The 18581-nt window shown below is 54.2% G+C and overlaps 2 protein-coding genes across 2 annotated transcripts in view; one reads left to right on the forward strand and one right to left on the reverse strand.

Moving 5' to 3' along the window:
- Window positions 1-1373, forward strand: part of COG4 (component of oligomeric golgi complex 4) — a 30652-nt gene extending 29279 nt beyond the window's left edge. The window contains exon 19 of the mRNA XM_049786489.1: window positions 23-1373. Within this exon, the coding sequence (XP_049642446.1) occupies window positions 23-157 (135 nt within the window). The 3' untranslated portion in view covers window positions 158-1373. The remainder of the gene's footprint in view (window positions 1-22) is intronic.
- On the reverse strand, window positions 736-18169 carry FCSK (fucose kinase). Its single transcript, XM_049786487.1, has 23 exons — window positions 18058-18169; window positions 17574-17725; window positions 14341-14391; window positions 12115-12240; window positions 11755-11827; window positions 11334-11431; window positions 10819-10899; window positions 9224-9343; window positions 8940-9096; window positions 8539-8651; window positions 8178-8279; window positions 7875-8045; window positions 7484-7548; window positions 6830-7200; window positions 5662-5872; window positions 5389-5555; window positions 5087-5308; window positions 4520-4663; window positions 4291-4410; window positions 2465-2652; window positions 2290-2389; window positions 1699-1922; window positions 736-1625 (listed from the first exon to the last, which is right to left on the reverse strand). The coding sequence occupies exons 1-23, from the start codon at window positions 18137-18139 to the stop codon at window positions 1539-1541; spliced, it is 3225 nt and encodes a 1074-aa protein (XP_049642444.1). The 5' UTR covers window positions 18140-18169; the 3' UTR covers window positions 736-1538.
- Between the last annotated feature and the right edge of the window lie 412 nt (window positions 18170-18581).

The raw sequence follows: 18581 nt of genomic DNA on the forward strand, positions 1-18581 counted from the left end.
TTGTCTCTATCCTTCCCTACAGGTGACTGAGATCCTTGATTACTGGGGGGCCAACTCAGGCCCCCTGACATGGCGCCTCACCCCTGCTGAAGTCCGACAGGTGCTGGCTCTGCGCACGGACTTCCGCAGTGAGGACATCAAGAGGCTACGCCTGTAGGCACTCCCTATAATCCCCCAGTCCAGGGGGGCAAGCCAAGGTGTGGGTGAGAGGCCTTCGGGCATCCCCAGTGTGGGAAACACGACTGTACCCTACTCCCACACATACCAGCTTTGCTGCTGGAGGGGCGGCCTCTCCCACAAGAGCTGGTTCCCCAGAAGCATAAGCAAGTGGAAAGTCAATGGATGACATCTGTGGTGGCCGTCCTTCACCCTGGACCCTGCAGCCAATGGTTTTCCTGCCTGCCACACTTGAAGGACCCAAGGACAGCAGGGGCCCAGAAAATGAGGTCTGACTCTGGAGGCCATGATGCATCTGAGCCCCTGAATAAAGCTCCTCATCAGAGAGGCCAGACTGCTGTTACCAGGGCATGTGGTCCAACTCCTGAAAGGTGAAGACAAGACCCTGTTGCTCACATCCCAAGTGGCCCATCAGGACCCTCGTAAGACCAAGCACCTCCTTCAATCTAAACCCTTGCCTGACCCTCAGCACTAGAAGCTGGGCATCTAGAGGCAGTTCCCAGTTACAGAGATGTGGATACTGCTCCTACCAAGAACAGAACAAGCCTAATGAGGATATCCCTGAAGGATGGAGTGAATTTATTTCAAGGTCACAGGTCTCCTGGGGCTGGAATGATAATAATAAAGCAGAGAGGGGCACTTGCAGCCTCACATGCTTGATCCTCAGCATCCTATATCCTAAGCCCTACCAGGAGTGATTCCTGAGCTCAGGGCCAGGAGTAAGCCCTTAGCATCTCCAGGTGTGACATGGGAAAAGTATCACAGTCCCAAGAAGCCACTGCCCACAGACAGGGGTCACCTGGCTGCATAGCTGGTCAGGTCTAGGATGGCAGCAACACATCTGAGAATGGTTCCAGATCACTGTACTCTCCCCTGCCTTCAGACAAGTCTGGATTCGGGGCAGAGGAAGTGTCACCATGGGCCTGTGTGGGATCACATCAGAGGGACCCCGACCACCGAACACCCTATCTTCTGGCCCTTCGTGGAAGCTGAGGTCTGGGCCTACACTGTAAAGGTACGTGTTACCTTTACATGCCAAGACCTGCCTGCACTTGAGTCCAGAGAGCACAACGGGAGGGCATTTGCCTCTTAGGTGGCCAACCCTGGTTCACTCCCAAACTCCATGTAGGATTACCCCCGAGCACGGCCAAAAGTGGTCCCCAAATCCAAGCATTAAAGAAATCTTCCACATTCAATCCGTTGTCAAGGCCAGGTTGTGGTCACTACCAGTCACTGTTGCAGTCTTGTCCCCAGCACTTCCCACAGGGACATGTCACACTCAGGTGGGCTTCCCAAGGAAGCAAGGGGCAGTGTAGCTCTGGCAGCTCCCAGGCAGGTCACTAGCCCAGCAGAAAGGTGTGTCAGGGTGACTCCTCACTCCCTAGCAGCTGCAGGCTCAGTCCCTGAGTGTCCACCTCCACCAGGTGGATGCTGTAGTTCCCCAGACCCTAGGAGCAGAGAACACATGGTGTATGAAGGCTCTACAGCTGGGTTTACCAACTCCCATACCCCAAAACCAACCTCGGTTGCGGCCAGCACAGCCTCCAAAGCCTCCTTCTGCCGAGGCTCCTTGGTCAGCAGGTAAAGGAAGCCACCACCACCGGCCCCCGCCAGGCTCTGGCCATGCACATGAGGAGCCAGGACGTCCATGAGTCGCCGTACAGCCAGGGGCTCACAGCCGGGAGCCATTATCTTCTTCTGTTCCCAATATGAGGTCAGGCACTGGCCCAGCAGCTGCAGACTTCCTGGAGCAGGCAGAGTACAAGGGGGGTAGGGGGTGGCCTAAGCTGGATGCATGGGTGCCCATTCGCGGGTGGTGTGGTTGGAGCCCCAAGTCAGGGAGGATCCTCCCCTGGGGCCCCAGGAGGGTTCAAGGGCAGCCAGCAGCATGGAGCCTTGACCACAAGGCTCAATGACCACAGAACTTGGACACCCTTCAACTCTCCCAGGAATCTGGTTTCCAGTCTGAGTAGGTGCTTCCTGGGAGACAGGACTTGAGCTGCTCAATATGTGAAAAAATGAGTCAGGGAAAGGGTAAAGATTTGGGGAGGGAGGAGAGTTCACCTTGGGCTTATGCTCACTACCCTGCACACTCAGGAGGATGCACATCACCTTGGTGGAAGGCTTCAGCACACTGCTGTGTCTGCTGCACTAAGCTATGGGCGTTCTGGACAATGGTGGGCAGCCGGGCGTACCATCTCCTCAGCACATCCTGCAGATAGGTGAGGGCTACATGTGGCCAGGATCCAGCTTTCTTTCCTGCTCCCCATCTGGGGCCCAGACTCACCTGCAGCAGGTTCCGTGCCAGGCGGGTCTTGCCCGTGTACACCAGGAGCAGGTGGTCATTGAGTGTCTGGATGAAGCCCGCGGGCACCATGAGCTCTTCCACCTCCACCTTCAATGGCAGCTGGGCCTGGGAGCGGCCCACCTTGATGCCAGGCATCAGGCCGCCCACTTGGTCTTGCCAGCCACCTCCTGCCAATCCATGGCTGTGTTACCATGCAAAACTGCCCTGTCACACCTTCCCTCCTTGCCCAGGTGCCAGGCCTGACAGCCCTGGCCCAGCATAAAAGCAGTGTTTCTCCAAATCAGCAGGGCCAAGTGAGTCTCTACTTCCACCATCAGCCCTGGGAGCAGAGGCCTAAGGAGAGGGGTTCACTCCAGAGTCAAGTTGGGCATGTTGTAATCTGGACTGGGTCCTGACCTATCCCCTAAGGAGAGGGCACACCATATGGCACTCACTCTCTACAGCTCTGCACCCTTGCACCCACAAAACCTCTTCCTGGGCGCACAGGAGTGTGTCCTGTCTCCCAGGAATTTGGTCTGAGTCTTTTCCTTCTAGAAGGCAGGTTGGAGCTGCCCAAGATGTGAGAGGTGGAAGTAAGGCTAGGAGGGGCCTTGTCCTGTCCTCAGGTGTCTATATACACAGCTGGAGACAGTGTTGAGTCGGGCCCTGGTGGTCTGGGTCAGCAATGTTTCATACAAAGGGAAATGGTAGGAATCCTGTGGTTGCTGATGGCAGCAAAGTAGTGGTCAATGGAGGGCTCAGAGGCCAAGCAGGCCCTGGCTGTGCCCTTCACGTCCAGGGCACAGAGTTCACCCACCAAACTCTTAACAGCCACAGGCCAATGGCACATAGACTCAGGATGTCAGTTAACCCAATGAAGGCTCTGGACGCTAACCTCAAAAAAATAAAATTCCAGGAGCTGGAGAGATAGCGCTGCAGTAGGGCATTTGCCTTGCATGCAGCTGACCCAGGACATCCACCAGCGTTCCCAGTGGTCCCGCAAGCCAGGAGTGATTTCTGAGCACATAGCTAGGAGTAACCCTTGAGCGTCACCAGGTGTGGTCCAAAAATAAGAAAAAAAAATCGGAAAAAATAAAAATAAAAAAATTGGAATGGGACTGGAGAGATAGGAGAGTGGTAGGGTGTTTGACTTGCATGCGGCCTACCCATGGGACAGACCAGGGACAGACCCTGGTTCAATCCCGGTATCCCATATGGTCCCCTGAGCCTGCCAGGCATGTTTTTCTGAGCACAGAGATAGGAGTAACTCCTGAGCACTGCCAGGCGTGACCCCCCCTTCAACCAAAAAAAATCGGGGCCACAGCAATAATACAGTAGGGAGGGCACTTGCCTGGTGAATCCAGGTTTGATCCCTGGTATCCCATATGGTCCCCTGAGCATTGCTAGTATATTCCTTAGTGTAGAGTGAGGAGTAACTCATGAACACAGACAAAAACAAAAAGAAGGGAAAAAAAAAAAAAAAACAGCCCAGGCCAATGATAGAAAGCAGGTGGAACGTTTGCTTGCATGCGCCATCTGGTATTCAATCCCCAGCATCCTATATGGTCCCCTGAGCACCACCAGGAATGACCCCCAAGTTCAGAATCAGGAGTAACCTCTGACAATCATCAGATGGGGCCCAAAGAAAACAGACAGTAAGAGAGGGGCCAGGGGTGGACAGAGGGCATGGTGCCCAGGAGCAGCACATGGTAGAAAAGGAAGGTAGAAAAGGATAGCTCAGCTTCTAGAAACCTGGTACCTCTTGGGGAGGGGCGTTTCAAGCTGGGAGCCTTTGAGTGTTTTGCAGAGCCCTGGGGACCCCGTACCTGTGGTGAGCACCTGCTCCAGGTGCAGCACTGCGTGGATCAGGGACACAGTGTCCACAGCCCGGCCTGCTGTTCGCTGCAGGGCAGCCAGGGCTGCACCTGCCAGAATGCTGCTGGTGCCTGCATCAAGCAAGGGGGCATTGAAATGGCTCTATTCCAACTCACCTATTCCCCTCTTTCTCCTGGCCAATGGGGGGCAGGGCAGGGGATGAGGCGGGGCTCAGCTCACCAAGGCCAGAGCCATGAGGCAGCTCGGACCAGGTGTGCAGCTCGAAGCCACCCCTGAAGTCTTGCAACAGCTGGTCCCTCAGTGGGAGTGAGGCAGATAGGTTCACGATACCAGCACACACGAAGGCCGCCTTCAGCAGGGCCCCTGTGGGGGTAACAGTGCTGGTCACTTGGTTTCCAGGGACAGAAACAGATGTGCCAGCTCCTGCCCTGCTTCCCTGTCCAGCCATGTGTGGTGTCTGAATGCTCCACATACTACCATGAGCTCAGCCACAGAAGGAACCCTGGGTCCTGCTACCCCAGACCAGGGTACCCACTCCACCCCCAACTGCAGGGTGGCTCTGGGAATGTCCAGTAGGTGGCCTCCCCCTTAGGCATCCCCACTAGCTGTGAATGGATGTGTGCCTATGTGCATGGGTGTGAGTACTGCATGTGTGTACATGTGTGTGTATATGTGTGTACCTTTTTGTGCATGCATATGCCATGTGTGATGTGAGTGCGTGTATATTGCATACATGCACACACAAGCCCACCCTTCCTTCCCACAGGCTTTTATCAAGAACCTGACCTGGGGCGTGGGGCTGGCAGTGATCCCGCAGGTCCTCCAAGCTCTGGCATACGATCTGCAGGGTCATCTCTTCCTTCCGAGGCTCCACTGCCAGCCGCAGTTCAGGTTCTGCGATGCGCCGGGCTCGGGCACCCATGGGTCGGCGACCGTCTACACGCACTGCTAGACCCAGCACTGCACCCCCCAGCTCATAGGCCAGGGGTGGCGTATCGCTCCAACCCCCTGGACAGTGGGACACAACTGTGCTGGTCAGAGGGCTGCCTACTCTGCCTGGGGAGACTTCTCCTTGACCCCCAACTCACCAGAGAAATCCACACGGGCTGGGCACTCAGCCACCACCCACTGTCCAAAGGCTGGCATCTCTACTGGCTCCGTGGTGATGAAGTGCTGGGCCGACATCACTGCCTGGCGGATCAGAACCTGCCCGGCCCCCTCATAGTGGCGGGCGGCTCGCACGAGCAGGGCTGGCCTGCAAGAGGAAAGAGAAGGCACAGAATGGAGCTCAGGGGCCAGTATCAAGGCATCCAGGGTTTCCACCCCTAAGGACATTGGGAGGGATACCCACTAGCACCCACCTGCTCAGCCACTTGTCCCGCTCCCGGGCCAGAGCTGCCACGCCTTGTGCCCGGTCTCCACTCTCCAGGATCTTGAAGGCCCGAAGCCACTCCGGGTTGGCAGCCGGCCCACTTCGTAAGCCCCCTCGGCCCTCAGCCATGCAGCCCAGCACATCAGCCACACAGGCCAGAGCCCGGGCTGCCACACCAGGATCCCCCACATCGGCTGCAACTGAGGGGCCCCAAGGAGTCAGGGGTGGCTGGAGAGGGACCTGTTTGCACCGCCTCGGCCCCCCTGACTACTCATTAGATTCCCCAGGGTTCCAGATGATCTATCTGCCTAGGCCCTGTCTAGGTGCCCACCCACCCTGTACTACACTGCCAGTAGTAATGCCAGCCTTGATGCCAGCCCTACACAGCTGCTTCTTTACCCTGGGAGCCCAAGAGACCCATTGTGGTCAGAGACCCATTGAGAGCTCAGAGCCAGAATCAAACCACTTGGCTCAGGGCCGGAGAGATAGCATAGAGGTAAGGCGTTTGCCTTTCATGCAGAAGGTCATAGGTTTGAATCCTGGCACCCCATATGGTCCCCCGAGCTTGCCAGGAGCAATTTCTGAGCATGGAGCCAGGAGTAACCCTGAGCACTGCCGGGTGTGACCCAAAACCAAAAAAAAAAAAAAAAAACCACTTGGCTCACATTTTGCTCCACCAGTTGTGAATGTCTTAGAGATGTTTCTGGAGCTGGAGAGATAGCACAGCGATAGGGCATTTTGCCTTGCGTGCAGCCGACCCAGGACAGACATTGGATCAAACTCCGGCATTCTATAGGGTTCCCCATGCCTGCCAGGAGCGATTTCTGAGTGCAGAGCCAGATCTAACTCCTGAGCACCGCTGGAAACACCGCCCCCCCCCCCAAATGGGATGTTTCCACAGGTGCTGGCATATGCACAAGGTCCTGCCTATTCTCAAGACTGACCTTCTGGGACTCCCCATCTCCTAGCCTCCATGACAGAAGGTACAGAGTTTGGCTAATGTTCAGAGAGGCCTGGCCCAGTTTCTTACTAGATTTCTGGAACAGGAACCCAGAAACTCCCAGCCGTCCCCCCACTACCCTTTCCAGGTACACTCATGGCTCAGGAAGCCAGAGATGCCTGTCCATTGCCCAGCCTCCCCGGCCCAGCACACTCACCCTGGTCCAGCATGGCCAGCAGGGACCCAGGGCAGCCCTCACCAACAGCGGCCCGGATTAGCGGGCACAAGCTGCGGTCCTGCCTCATCTCCAGCATGAGCCGGGCCTTCTGCAGGGCCTGGCGGAAGAATAGGGCCCGGCGGGAGGCAAGGGTGGCCTTGCGGTCCAGGCACAGCTGCAGCTTCTCCCAGGACAGGCGCTGAGCGGCCCGCCAGGTCTGCAGGGCCTTGCCACCATCCTCCTGGGGTTTCAGCATCCACAACATAGCACAGGGTCCCAGGGCCTGGGAGGGGTGGTGCACTGGGAAGAGGTGGGCATTGAGGAGGAAACGCTCTGTGGGGGGCGTGCTGGGGTCCCACAGGTCCTGCTCCCTGATGCAAAAAAAGCAGATTAGTGGTGGGGACACAGCGACTCCCTTTAGATCCCTAAACCCCAGAGCATGTGACTAATTTGGGGGACTAAAAGAAATGGACACATTCCCCCACAGATGCTTTGGCAGATGGCTCGGGAGGGAGATCAAGACTCCCAAACCAAACCCCCAGGTGAAGTTAAAGACTGGGTTTGGGGTGCTCAGTAGGTAGGGGCCAGGGAAGGTCAAGATATTCTGGAAGAAGTGGAAAAGGCCCGGTCCCCGAGGGCAGCCCTGAACCTCACCGCACACCAGTCCTGCTGAAGAACTCACTCCAGGGCATATTAAGGTAGGTGCCTGTACTATTTCTCTGGGGGAAGAGAAGGGAGAAGTTAGGGTACAGGGGCCCCAGGAAGGATTGAGGCACCCTAAGGCTTGAGGAAAAGGTAGGCACAGAGGTGAAAGCCCAAATCAAAACTTTCCAAATAACTACCTAAGGCCCAAGTCTGGGTGCCACCCTCCACCTCACCCTGAACCTGTCGCTGGCCCCCCAAATTGAGTGATGAGGATATGCCCAGGGTAGGGAGACGTCCACCAAGACTTGCCTGCTGCTGATTCACCCTCCTCTTGGGGCCTACAGGGCCTAGCAGTGAGGTGGGGGCACCCCAAAACCTGAAGACAGGGATGGGAACCTACCTCCCAGCTGTCCAGACAGCCCACGAGGGTGAAGACCTGGCTAGGCGTGTCCTGCAGCTTCACGTGGTGGCCCCGCAGGACCAGATCCTGAAGCTCCCAACCTTGCAGAGCCTCAGACTGGGCCACATCCAGGCCACTGGCTAAGCAGCCTGCACCTATGTGAATGGGGCCCTGGTAGGGAGCAGGGAAGCGGCCTAGGTAAGCAACACAAGATGCTCCCCCCACACCATGGCCCCTCTGCCCTATGACACCCTCAGGACTACCCACACACACACCCTCCCCGTGCCAGCCTTATGGCCTCACCCTCAGGTGGCACTGCTGCAGGACGCTCCCAGGACCCAAGTGGACAGGGCCTTCCAGCAGGCAGCTAAGCACGGAGCTCCCCGGTGCCAGGAGCTGCGGCTCCTATGAATCAGAGAGTAGAGAGGGTCCAGTGTCCAGGAACCCCAATCAACTCTGGGCCCTCGTCCATGTTGTCCTCCCAGAGGTGTGGGCCCCTGCTTTCTTCCAGAGTTTAGGTGACTATGCTTCCTTGGACACCGTTCCTGGCCTTGCCACCCTGAAGGCTCCAGTAACACAGAATGACTACACCCCATACACACTGTAGACCAGTGTGTGGTCTCAACTTCCCCCGACAGTCCTGGTAACCTCTGGCAGACCTTACCTCCACCTGCGAGTGCACCACCTGTGCAGTGGGTGCCCCCGGGTACGTGAGCGCAAGCAGGAAGTCACTGGCTGAATTTGTCAGGTAGCGGTAGGAACCGGCTGGGATATAGACTGTAAAAGCACAGAGAGTGACCCCCATCCATGCCTGCCATCACTTGGCGAACTCACCCTGCCTGGAGGGCCTGGAGGACTGAGGGAGCCTACTATGATGAAGAGGAAGTTGAGATCCAGAGAGGTTCAGCAACCAACCCAAGGTCACATAGCTTACAACAGGCTGGGAGCTAGGGAAAGCGTGTGTCTTGTGGGGTGGTGGTGGAGGGTAAGGGCCCAGATACCCAGCAGGGGGCAACCTCAGTCCCAAGTCTCACTGCACTGGGGGAGCCTGGAGGTAGGACCCACCCATGGTGAGGGGCTGATCTCGGAGCTCCCTCCACAGCAAGGTCCGGGCAGCCCGCAGAGAGCTCTCACTCCCTGTGTCCTTGGAATGCCTTGACAAGAAGTCCTGCAGACTCACATCTCGGGCCATGCAGAGCAGGATGTCGAAGAAGAGACACAGCTGGGCGAGGGTGGTAGGAAACAGTTATTGGGGGGATCCAAAGAGGAGTCGGGATAGAGTCACCCAGCCAGGTGGCCTGTGTCTAGGGAGCCCCACAAGCTGGAACCCACACCCCCGCCCCCATTACCTGGATCGGCTGGGCTCCTGAGTCCAAGCCCATGTAGGTGCAACCATCCAGGGGTGGGCTCACATGGGTGGCCAGGAGGTGCTCAGCTGTCTCCACCGAGAAGAAGACGATGCCTGAGACCTGGGGGCAAGGAGACACAAATGAGCCCCTGGACCAGTTATCCTATGTCCCAGGGGGCCCTTTATCCAGTGTCCCATAAAGTCATTTAACCCTGTTGTCCCGGGGCCTGGAGAGATAGCACAGCGGCATTTGCCTTGCAAGCAGCTGATCCAGGACCAAAGGTGGTTGGTTCGAATCCCGGTGTCCCATATGGTCCCCCGTGCCTGCCAGGAGCTATTTCTGAGCAGACAGCTAGGAGTAACCCCTGAGCACCGCCGGGTGTGGCCCAAAAACAAAAACAAAAACAAAACAAAACAAAAAAAAAAACCAAAAACCTGTTGTCCCATGGGGGTGTCTTACCCCATGTTCCAAGAGGGGGTCCTTATTCTTGGCCTTTCAGATCAGACTCGGCCTGACCTGGGACAATGATTCCCCTCAATTACCAGTTTTCCACTCCCCCCAAAGCCCAATCTCAGATCCTTCCCCACACCTCCTAATCTTGTCCTTTATTCCAGAATCGTTTTTCTCAAACTGGGCAACACTGCCCCTCGGCGGGGGATTTAACAGCCCAGGGGGCCTTCAGATGCAGCTGGGGGGCACTTTGTTTGTTCTCTTAAAGAAGATAGACGTCTTGGAGGACACTGATTATGCTTTTCTGAAAATGGAGCACTTGATCAAATAAATCCAGAAACTTCTGATCTAAAAGAATCCCTGATGATTCCTTGATCTAGACCTCCTTCCTCCCCCAAGTTACCTACATTCTGATTCCAGCCTTTGGGGTTTGGAACAACACAAGGTTAAGAATCTCTCTGATTCTGCAAGTCTCCACGGACTTGGCTCCCCACACTCAGACTCTCCTCACATCCCAGGTCTAACCTGCCTCCAGGAAGTTGGTGTCTAGGGCTGGAGTGATAGTACAACATGTAAGACGATGGCCTTGGATGCAGCTGACCCAGGCTCAAACCCTATACCTCAGGTTGTCCCCTGAGACACACCAGGATTGACCGTTGAGCACAGAGTCAAGAATAAGTCCTGAGATCTGCCAGGTATGCCCCCCCAAAAAATGAAGTTGAGGGTCCAGAATGATAGTAAAGCACTTGCATTGCACACAACCAACCCAGGTTCAAACCCAAGCACACCATATGTTCCCCAGGGCACCACCAGGAGTGATTCTTGAGTGCAGAACCAGGTATAACCCCTGAATACTGCAGAGTGTAGTAAAAAAAAAAAAAGGGGGGGGGGGCCGGAAAGGTGGCACTAGAGGTAAGGTGTCTGCCTTGCAAGCGCTAGCCTAGGACAAACCGCGGTTCGATCCCCTGGCGTCCCATATGGTTCCCCCAAGCCAGGAGCGACTTCTGAGCGCATAGCCAGGAGTAACCCCTGAACATCAAACGGGTGTGGCCCAAAAAAAAAAAAAGAAGAAGAAGAAGCCAGTGCCTGCCCCAAGTGAGAAGGTAACTCCTTATCCCCCTTCCCAGCTGCTTTCACAGACATACCAGTGGCACCTGCCCGTCGGACTGGGCACAGCTTTGTATCTCTACCTCGGAGCCTTGATAGTAAATGTTCAAAACAAAGCCCTGTGGGAGGGAGATGACCAAGTTAGGAAGAAAGAAAGGGAAAGAGGGCGGGTGAAGATGCTTTCCTAGCATATGGCCAAACCCAAGCTGATCTGTGACACCACAAGATTCCTGAGAATGACCAAGAATGACTCCCAAGCACTGTCAGTGTAGGTCAAAGCTACACCCTCCCAAACACAGAGTGAAGGGAGGGTGGGCAGGGCAGGGCCGTGCCAGTTCAGGACAAAGCACCAACCTCCAGGACACACGAGCCCCCACAATGCCCCCTAGAGGGAAGTCTTTGAACTATCTTCACCCAGGCCTAAGAGAAGAAAATGACAGAAGACTATGAGCCCCCAGTATCACTATGGGGGATACTAAACTGTAGAAAGAAGAGAGGAGTAGAGACAGCCCAGAGCGTGAGAACAGGAGGGGCGTGGGGTCAGGGGCGCTACCTGGGTGTCGGTGAGGTAGACCCCGTGGTTCCGGGCATAGGCTGGGATCCCAGGAAGGGCGATCACTCGTGCTCCTTGGAAGCCATCCCAGCTAATGCCTGTGAAAGCACAGTCAGGGCCTTCCTTGGGTACTGCCAGCTGCTTAGGGGCTTTCCAGGGGGCAAGCCAGGGTGGGCAGAAACAGCAGGAGGCAAGAGATCAAGGCTGGGGTCAGTGGATACCTCTCCAAGGAAAATGGTGTTTCAAAGCCAAGACAACCCTGTGGGGAAAGGACACCCCCTCCAAGATTCCTCCCCAGACATTAGAAGCAGCAGTACAGGTCTGGCTATGTGATTCTACAGATAGTGCACACTGATGCCCAGGCAACGAGGCCACGGCAGGACGGGACTGGGGAAGCTGGTCCCCTCCCACCCCAACTCACCTGGGTTTGGAGGTATCATCAGCAGCATGTCAGTACTGCAGACCCACACACCTGGCGGGGAGCCTGGACCCAGCTGTAGGGGAGGAAGGACTGAGTTGGTGCCTGGACCTTCTTCTTAGTGCATCCCACATACTGCCCAGTTTCAGCCCATCACCTCATCCAGGTGTCTTCAGCTGCCCATAGCAAGGGTGACCCCAGACAGGGCCTAGAGCTACCTCCACTAGGGCTTCATGTCTCCCAACTTTGACCCCTACATGGCCTAGACTAATTCTCTCAGAACACCACCAAGCCATTCTTCCTAAAGCCTTCTTCCAGGTTGGCACCCTCTGCTCCCAGAGGCTCCCAGGCTAGGCCCCTGACCCGGTGGCTCATGATGTCTAGCAGGCAATCCAGGTTGCAGATCACAGCTTCCACAGGCGCCTGAGGTTCCTCCAAGGGGAGGCAGGTGAAGGCCCGGCCACAGTCATCGAAGAGGAAGTCTCGGCCCTGAGGGGACAGCATGGACAATCTCACCCAGGTAGCAGAGTCTGGGAACCCCCATCAACTATGTAAGCAGCAAAGCCAGTTAGCTAGAGGATATTTTTTTGGGGGAGGGACACGTCCGGCGGTACTCTGGGCTTCCTTCTGGCTTTGGGATCACTCCTGGTGGGCTTAGGAGACCATATGGGATGCTGGGGATCAAACCTTGGCTTGAGCAAGACAAGCAAGACAACCATGTCCTATGTTTCTGGATACCAGGATTTTTTCAAAAAATGTTTTGTCGAGGGACCGGAGAGATAACATGAAGGTAAGGCGTTTGCCTTTCATGCAGAAGGTCATTGGTTTGAATCCCGGCATCCCATATGGTCCCCCGAGCCTGCCAGGAGTGATTTCTGAGTGTGGAGCCAGGAGTAACCCCTGAGTGCTGCTGGGTGTGACCCAAAAACCCAAAACCCAAAAAAAAGAAAAAAAAAGAAAAAGTCTAGGGGCCGGAGAGATAGCACAGCAGTAAGGCATTTGCCTTACATGCAGAAGGTCTCGGATTCAAATCCCAGCATCCCATATGGTCCCCCAAGCCTGCCGGGGGTGATTTCTGAGCGTAGAGCCAGGAATAACCCCTGAGCACTGCTGGGTGTGACCCAAAACCAAAAAAAAAGAAAGAAAGAAAAAGAAAAAGTCTAGGTTTGATTCTTGGCACTACATAGCACCCCAGCACCCCCAGGACTGCTTCCTATTAAAAATCAGCAAAGTGGGGCCGGCGAGGTGGTGCTAGAGGTAAGGTGTCTGCCTTGCAAGCGCTAGCCAAGGAAGGACCGAGGTTTGATACCCCGGCGTCCCATATGGTCCCCCCAAGCCAGGGGCAATTTCTGAGCTATTAGCCAGGAGTAACCCTGAGCATCAAATGCGTGTGGTCTGGGAGAAAAAAAAAAGAAAATCAGCGGCCAGAGAGATAGCACAGTTGCGTTTGCCTTGCAAGCAGTTGATCCAGGACCAAAGGTGCTTGATTCAAATCCCAGTGTCCCATATGGTCCCCTGTGCCTGCCAGGAGCTATTTCTGAGCAGACAGCCAGGAGTAACCCCTGAGAACCGCCGGGTGTGGCCCCAAAACAAACAAAAAAAAATCAGCAAAGTGGGGGGGTTAAAAAATCAGCAAACTGGGAGGGGTCATAGCAGTAGTACACAAATGTACAATAGGGGGGCCAGAGAGATAGCACAGCAGTAGGGTGTTTGCCTTGCATGCAGCCAATTCAGCATGGATAGTGATTCAAATCCCGGCATCCGAGTGATTTCTGAGCACAGAGCCAGGAGTAACCTCTGAGCACTGCTGGGTGTGACTCAAAACAAACAAACAAACAAAAAAAGTTCAGTAGGGGGAAAATTTTCCTTGCACTCAGCTGACCTGATCTACGTGGCAGTGAACATGTCTCTGGCATCCCATAGAATCCCCAGAGGCTACTTACGAGTGATTTTTGAATACAGGGCCAGGAATAACCCCAAGGCACAGGTGGGTGTGTCCCACTCCCAGAAATATTTTGTTTAATAATGAAATATTAAAAAATACAAAAACTGGGCCCGGAGAGATAGCACAGCGGTAGGGTGTTTGCCTTGCACACAGCGGATACAGGACAGATGGTAGTTCAAATCCCGCATCCCATATGGCCCCTCAAACCTGCCAAAGTAACCAGAGCCAGGAGTAACCCCTGAGCACTGCCAGATGTGGACCCAAAATAATAAAATAAAATAAAATAAAATGCAAAATCCAAAAAACAGATAAGTCCATACAGCTTGTATAACCAGTCAGTGAAATATACTCCCTGACATAGATGAGGAAACTAAGGCCCAATAAGAAATGCTCACACCATTTCCCTAGTCAGGACAGCTCCAGAATCTTGGACACCTTTCATCCCAGCTCTCCCACCCACTGCACCATACCCCCAGCTGTCTCAGAATAGAGTCCTCATCTGCAAATGAATGTCCTCATCTGGACACTCAGATCAGTTCTAACTCAATTGGTCTGGATTTGCACAACCAACACTTTAAACACACTCAGATGTAAAACACCCCTAACATCCTGACTCACTCAAGGATGGATCCCCTTCTCCTCACCGTGTGCAGGATGAGGATTCGGGCAGTGTGCAGGACATCCGAGGTGACCACCTGGAGAAGGAGAGGGTCCTGTTAACAGAGGTCTGGACAGAAGGCACCCCAGAACTGTCTTATCCAGGAAGGGACCCATTAGGAACCCGCTCAGATCTCAAAAAGCAAGGGTGAGGGCCTGGAGAAAAAACAAAGGGGTAGGATGTTTGCCTTGCATGCAGAAGGACTGTGGTTAGAATCCTGGCATCCCATATGGTCCCCTGAGCCTGCCAGGAACGATTTCTGAGTGCAGAGCCAGGAGTAACCCCTGAGAGCTGCCAGGTGTGACCCAAAAACCAAAAAAAAAAGCAAGGGTGAGACTGGGAAGTAACTCAAGGGGAGGAGTATAAGATCTACATGTGGGCCGGAGAGATAGCATGGAGGTAAGGCATTTACCTTTCATGCAGAAGGTCATCGGTTCGAATCCCGGCGTCCCATATGGTCCCCCGTGCATGCCAGGAGCAATTTCTGAGCACAGAGCCAGGAAAAACCCCTGAGCACTGCCGGGTGTGACCCAAATACCAAAAAAAAAAAAAAAAGATCTACATGTGTATCTATCCCCTGTACCACATGGTCCCTAAGCAGAGTTGTGAGTCATCTTGAGCACTTCCGGGTTCCTCTCCTAAAAAAGGCTGCCCTCCACCAGAAGCTGCCTCTCCCAGTATCCTTTATTTGGTTTCTTTTTCCAGGGTCACCACCAGCAATGCTCAGGGATCACTCTTGGAAGGATTAGGGGATTATATGCTGTCCATATATGCTATATCCATATCCATATCAAGAGTGAGTCAGCCATGTGCAAAGCAAATGCTCTCCTCTGGCCTCTTTTATCTTGTCTCTGTGGTGTTCATCGATGGCTTCTTTTTTTTTTTTGGTTTTTAGGTCACACCCAACACAGTGCTCAGGGGTTACTTCTGGCTCTGTGCTCAGAAATCGCTCCTGGCAGGCTCGGGGAACCATATGGGATGCTGGGATTTGAACCACCAACCTTCTGCATCCAAGGCAAACACACTACCTCCATGCTATCTCTCCGGCTCCAAGCCATGGCTTGTTTTGTTTTTGGGTCACACCGGCAGCATTCAGAGGTTACTCCTGGCTCAGAAATCGCTCCTGGCAGGCTCGGGGGACCATAAGGGATGCCAGGATTCGAATCACTGACCTTCTGCACACAAGGCTATCTCTCCAGCCCCCAACTGATGGCTTCTTAAAGCACAGGAATGCAAACTTCAAAATCTGAGGTCCATGTCTAGTACAACAGAATTCCCTAAACACCAGGATAGCATCCCCCAAAGAGAGGTGGAAGAATCCCTAAGCACTGCTGTGTGGGAACCAAGAGAAGCAAAATAAAATAAACCAGATCAGGGGCCCGCATTGGTGGCACTAGAGGTAAGGTGTCTGCCTTGCCAGCACTAGCCTAGGACGAACCTTGGTTCTATCCTCCCCCAAGCCAGGAGCGACTTCTGAGCGCATAGCCAGGAGTAACCCCTGAGGATTACTGGGTGTGGGCCCAAAAAACAAAAAACAAACAAATAAATAAATCAGATCCAGGAAGCGACCAGGGCATCAGATACTCCACCACCTTGCCAGGCTGGGGCTGATGGACACAGAGTCTGGAGAACTGAACACCAGGCTGGTGCTCTGCGTTACCCTGAGGTGTCTACGCAACAATGAATACTGTTTTCTGCTATGGCATGCATCGGGGCCCCAAAGCCTTAGTTCTGTGGGTATTTACAACACTGCTTAAAAGAAGAGCAGAACACCACATAGTGAGGACATGCTAAACCATTTGAGTTATTTGGGAGATGAGGAATCTGGGTCACTCCCAGTAGTGCTCAAAGCTACTCTGGCCTCTGTCCTAGGGAGACCAGGTGGGATTGAAGCAGGCTGTGTGCAAACCAGTGCCATAACCCTTGTATCAGATCTAGCTGCTCTAATTAAAGAAGTTACAGGAGGGGGTTTGAGAGAGGGGGCATCAGAGAGAGCTGGCTTTGCACTCGACAGACCCGGGTTCAATCTCTGGCATCCCATATGGTCCCTTAAGCACCAGCAGGTGTAATTACTGAGTTCAGAGTCAGGAGACAGTCCTGATCATCTCCAGGTGTGACCCAAAAAAAAAAAAAAACCCAAACAATAAAAAACAACAACAAAACCAGCAGGGCTGGAGAGAACTCAAGGAACTCCCAAGAGGGGCCGGAGAGATAGCATGGAGGTAAGGCGTTTGCCTTTCATGCAGGAGGTCATCGGTTCAAATCCCGGCACCCCATATGGTCCCCTGTGCCTGCCAGGAGCAATTTCTGAGCCTGGAGCCAGGAATAACCCCTGAGCACTGCCGGGTGTGACCCAAAAAACACACACACACACACACACAAAAAAAAAAAAAAAAAAAGGAACTCCCAAGAATGCAAACTTCAAAGACCTGGGGTCCATGTCCAGTACAACAAAGTCCCCTAAATATCAAGAGAGCATCCCCCAGAAGTGGGAGGATCCCTAAACACTGCTGGGTGTGAGAAGCAAGAGAAGCAAAACAAAACAAACCAGGGGCTGGATCAATAGCATAGCGGAAGGGGCTGGAGAGATAGCATGGAGGTAAGATGTTTACTTTGAATGCAGAAGGACGGTGGTTCAAATCCCAGCATCCCATATGCCCCCCCCCCAACCTGCCAGGAGGGATTTCTGAGTGTAGAGCCAGGAGTAACCCCTGAGCACTGCTGAGTGTGACACCCCCCCCCAAAAAAAATAGCATAGCAGTAGGGCATTTGCCTTGCACACATCAGATCCAGAACAGATGGTGGTTTGAATCCCACATCCCATATGGTCCCCCGAGGCCTACCAGAAGTAATTTCTGAGCACAGAGCCAGAAGTAACCCCTGAGCGCCGCAGGTGTGACCCAAAAACCAACAAACCAAACAAACAAACCAGATCCAGGGATAGAGATGGAGCAAGATGGGCATCAGTGCAGTCAGGGAAACTGGGGTCACACCTGGCACTAGGAAAGGAACAAAAAAGTAGTAGTTGGGGCACCTCCCACTTTAAATTTGAACAAGGCACTGCCCATCTGTCTGGATCCACTTTCTCAGAGTTTGGACCCTCTGTTTTCAGGGTCAACCTAGACAAAGCTGGGGTTCCTGGATGAGGTGGGTCATTCTACAGAGGTGAAGTCAGAGCCAAGCTGGCTCTGACATAAAGCTAAGACCCATCGCACTCACCGTGAAGCCAGCTCGGGCACTCAGGTGCTCGGCTGCCACCAGTAAAGCATTGAGGGTGGCACCTCCGCTGCCCACAGGAGTTTCCGGGTCCTCCACGGCCAGCACCAGTGTAGCAGCAGGGATCTGCTCCCGTTTCTGTCGCACTTCCAGCTCTGGGTTGAGAATATGGGCTGGGAGCGATGCACTAGCCCAGCATACATACACACTTTGCCACCCCCCTGGGCCCTTGAAGGGAGTCCTGGCACTTCTCTCCTTCAACTCAGGGCCTTCCATGTGGGGACCCCTTTCAGCCACACCAACTCTGGACGGAAGGTTAGTGCAGGCAGGGCTTCCCTTTACAGCCCAACAAAATGGGGTCTCTAGGCAGGCATGGCTATGCCCACGGCTATGAGGGAGTAGAATCCAGGTGTGAATCCAGGTCTGGGGCTCCCCAAAGAGACCTGGGAGGAGTCAGAGGTCCTCAGTTAGAGGACAGGTCGCCTACCTCTCTGGAAGAGCTGGACGCTGTCCTTGTACTGGCATGTGAGGATGACAACGGTCCAACTAACTCCCGAGTGTGGGTCCATCCTGGCAGGAGTGGAGTGGCTTCCTGAGGCAGACAGGGGCCAGGGAGAACTTGTTTGGTGCTGACTTACTCATCCCCTAGAGCGGATTCTTTTTGGTGACCAGATCCATAAATGCAAACCTGCACATGGAAGTTGGATGCATGCCTCTCCCACCCCCACAGTGAAGGTCTTGGGCTTTTATTTTTGTTTGGTTGTTTTGTTTTTGGTGTTCAGGGCCTCCTCCTGACTCTGCACTCTAGAATCACTCCTGGTGCCAGAGATCAAAGACAGGCAAGCCGGGGCCAGAGCAATAGCACAGCAGAGGATTTGCCTTACACATGGCTGACCCAGGTTTGACCTCCAGCATCCCATAGGGTCCTCAGAGTCTGTCAGGAGTAATTCTTGAGTGCAGAGCCAGGAATAACCCTGAGCGCCTCCAGGTATAGCCCAAAACCAAAACCAA

Source organism: Suncus etruscus, chromosome 14 (assembly GCF_024139225.1).
Source record: "Suncus etruscus isolate mSunEtr1 chromosome 14, mSunEtr1.pri.cur, whole genome shotgun sequence".
Classification (NCBI taxonomy): Eukaryota; Metazoa; Chordata; class Mammalia; order Eulipotyphla; family Soricidae; genus Suncus; species Suncus etruscus.

What these genes read in the sequence shown, in the direction of transcription:
- FCSK (XM_049786487.1), bottom strand. Translation starts at nt 18,139, where the DNA reads ATGGACCCACACTCGGGAGTTAGTTGGACCGTTGTCATCCTCACATGC. An exon ending in CGTCCAGCTCTTCCAGAGAG is followed by an intron (nt 17,726 to 18,057) that starts GTAGGCGACCTG and finishes TTCTCAACCCAG; the next exon opens with AGCTGGAAGTGCGACAGAAA. An exon ending in GGAGCAGGTGCTCACCACAG is followed by an intron (nt 2,653 to 4,290) that starts GTACGGGGTCCC and finishes ATGGATTGGCAG; the next exon opens with GAGGTGGCTGGCAAGACCAA.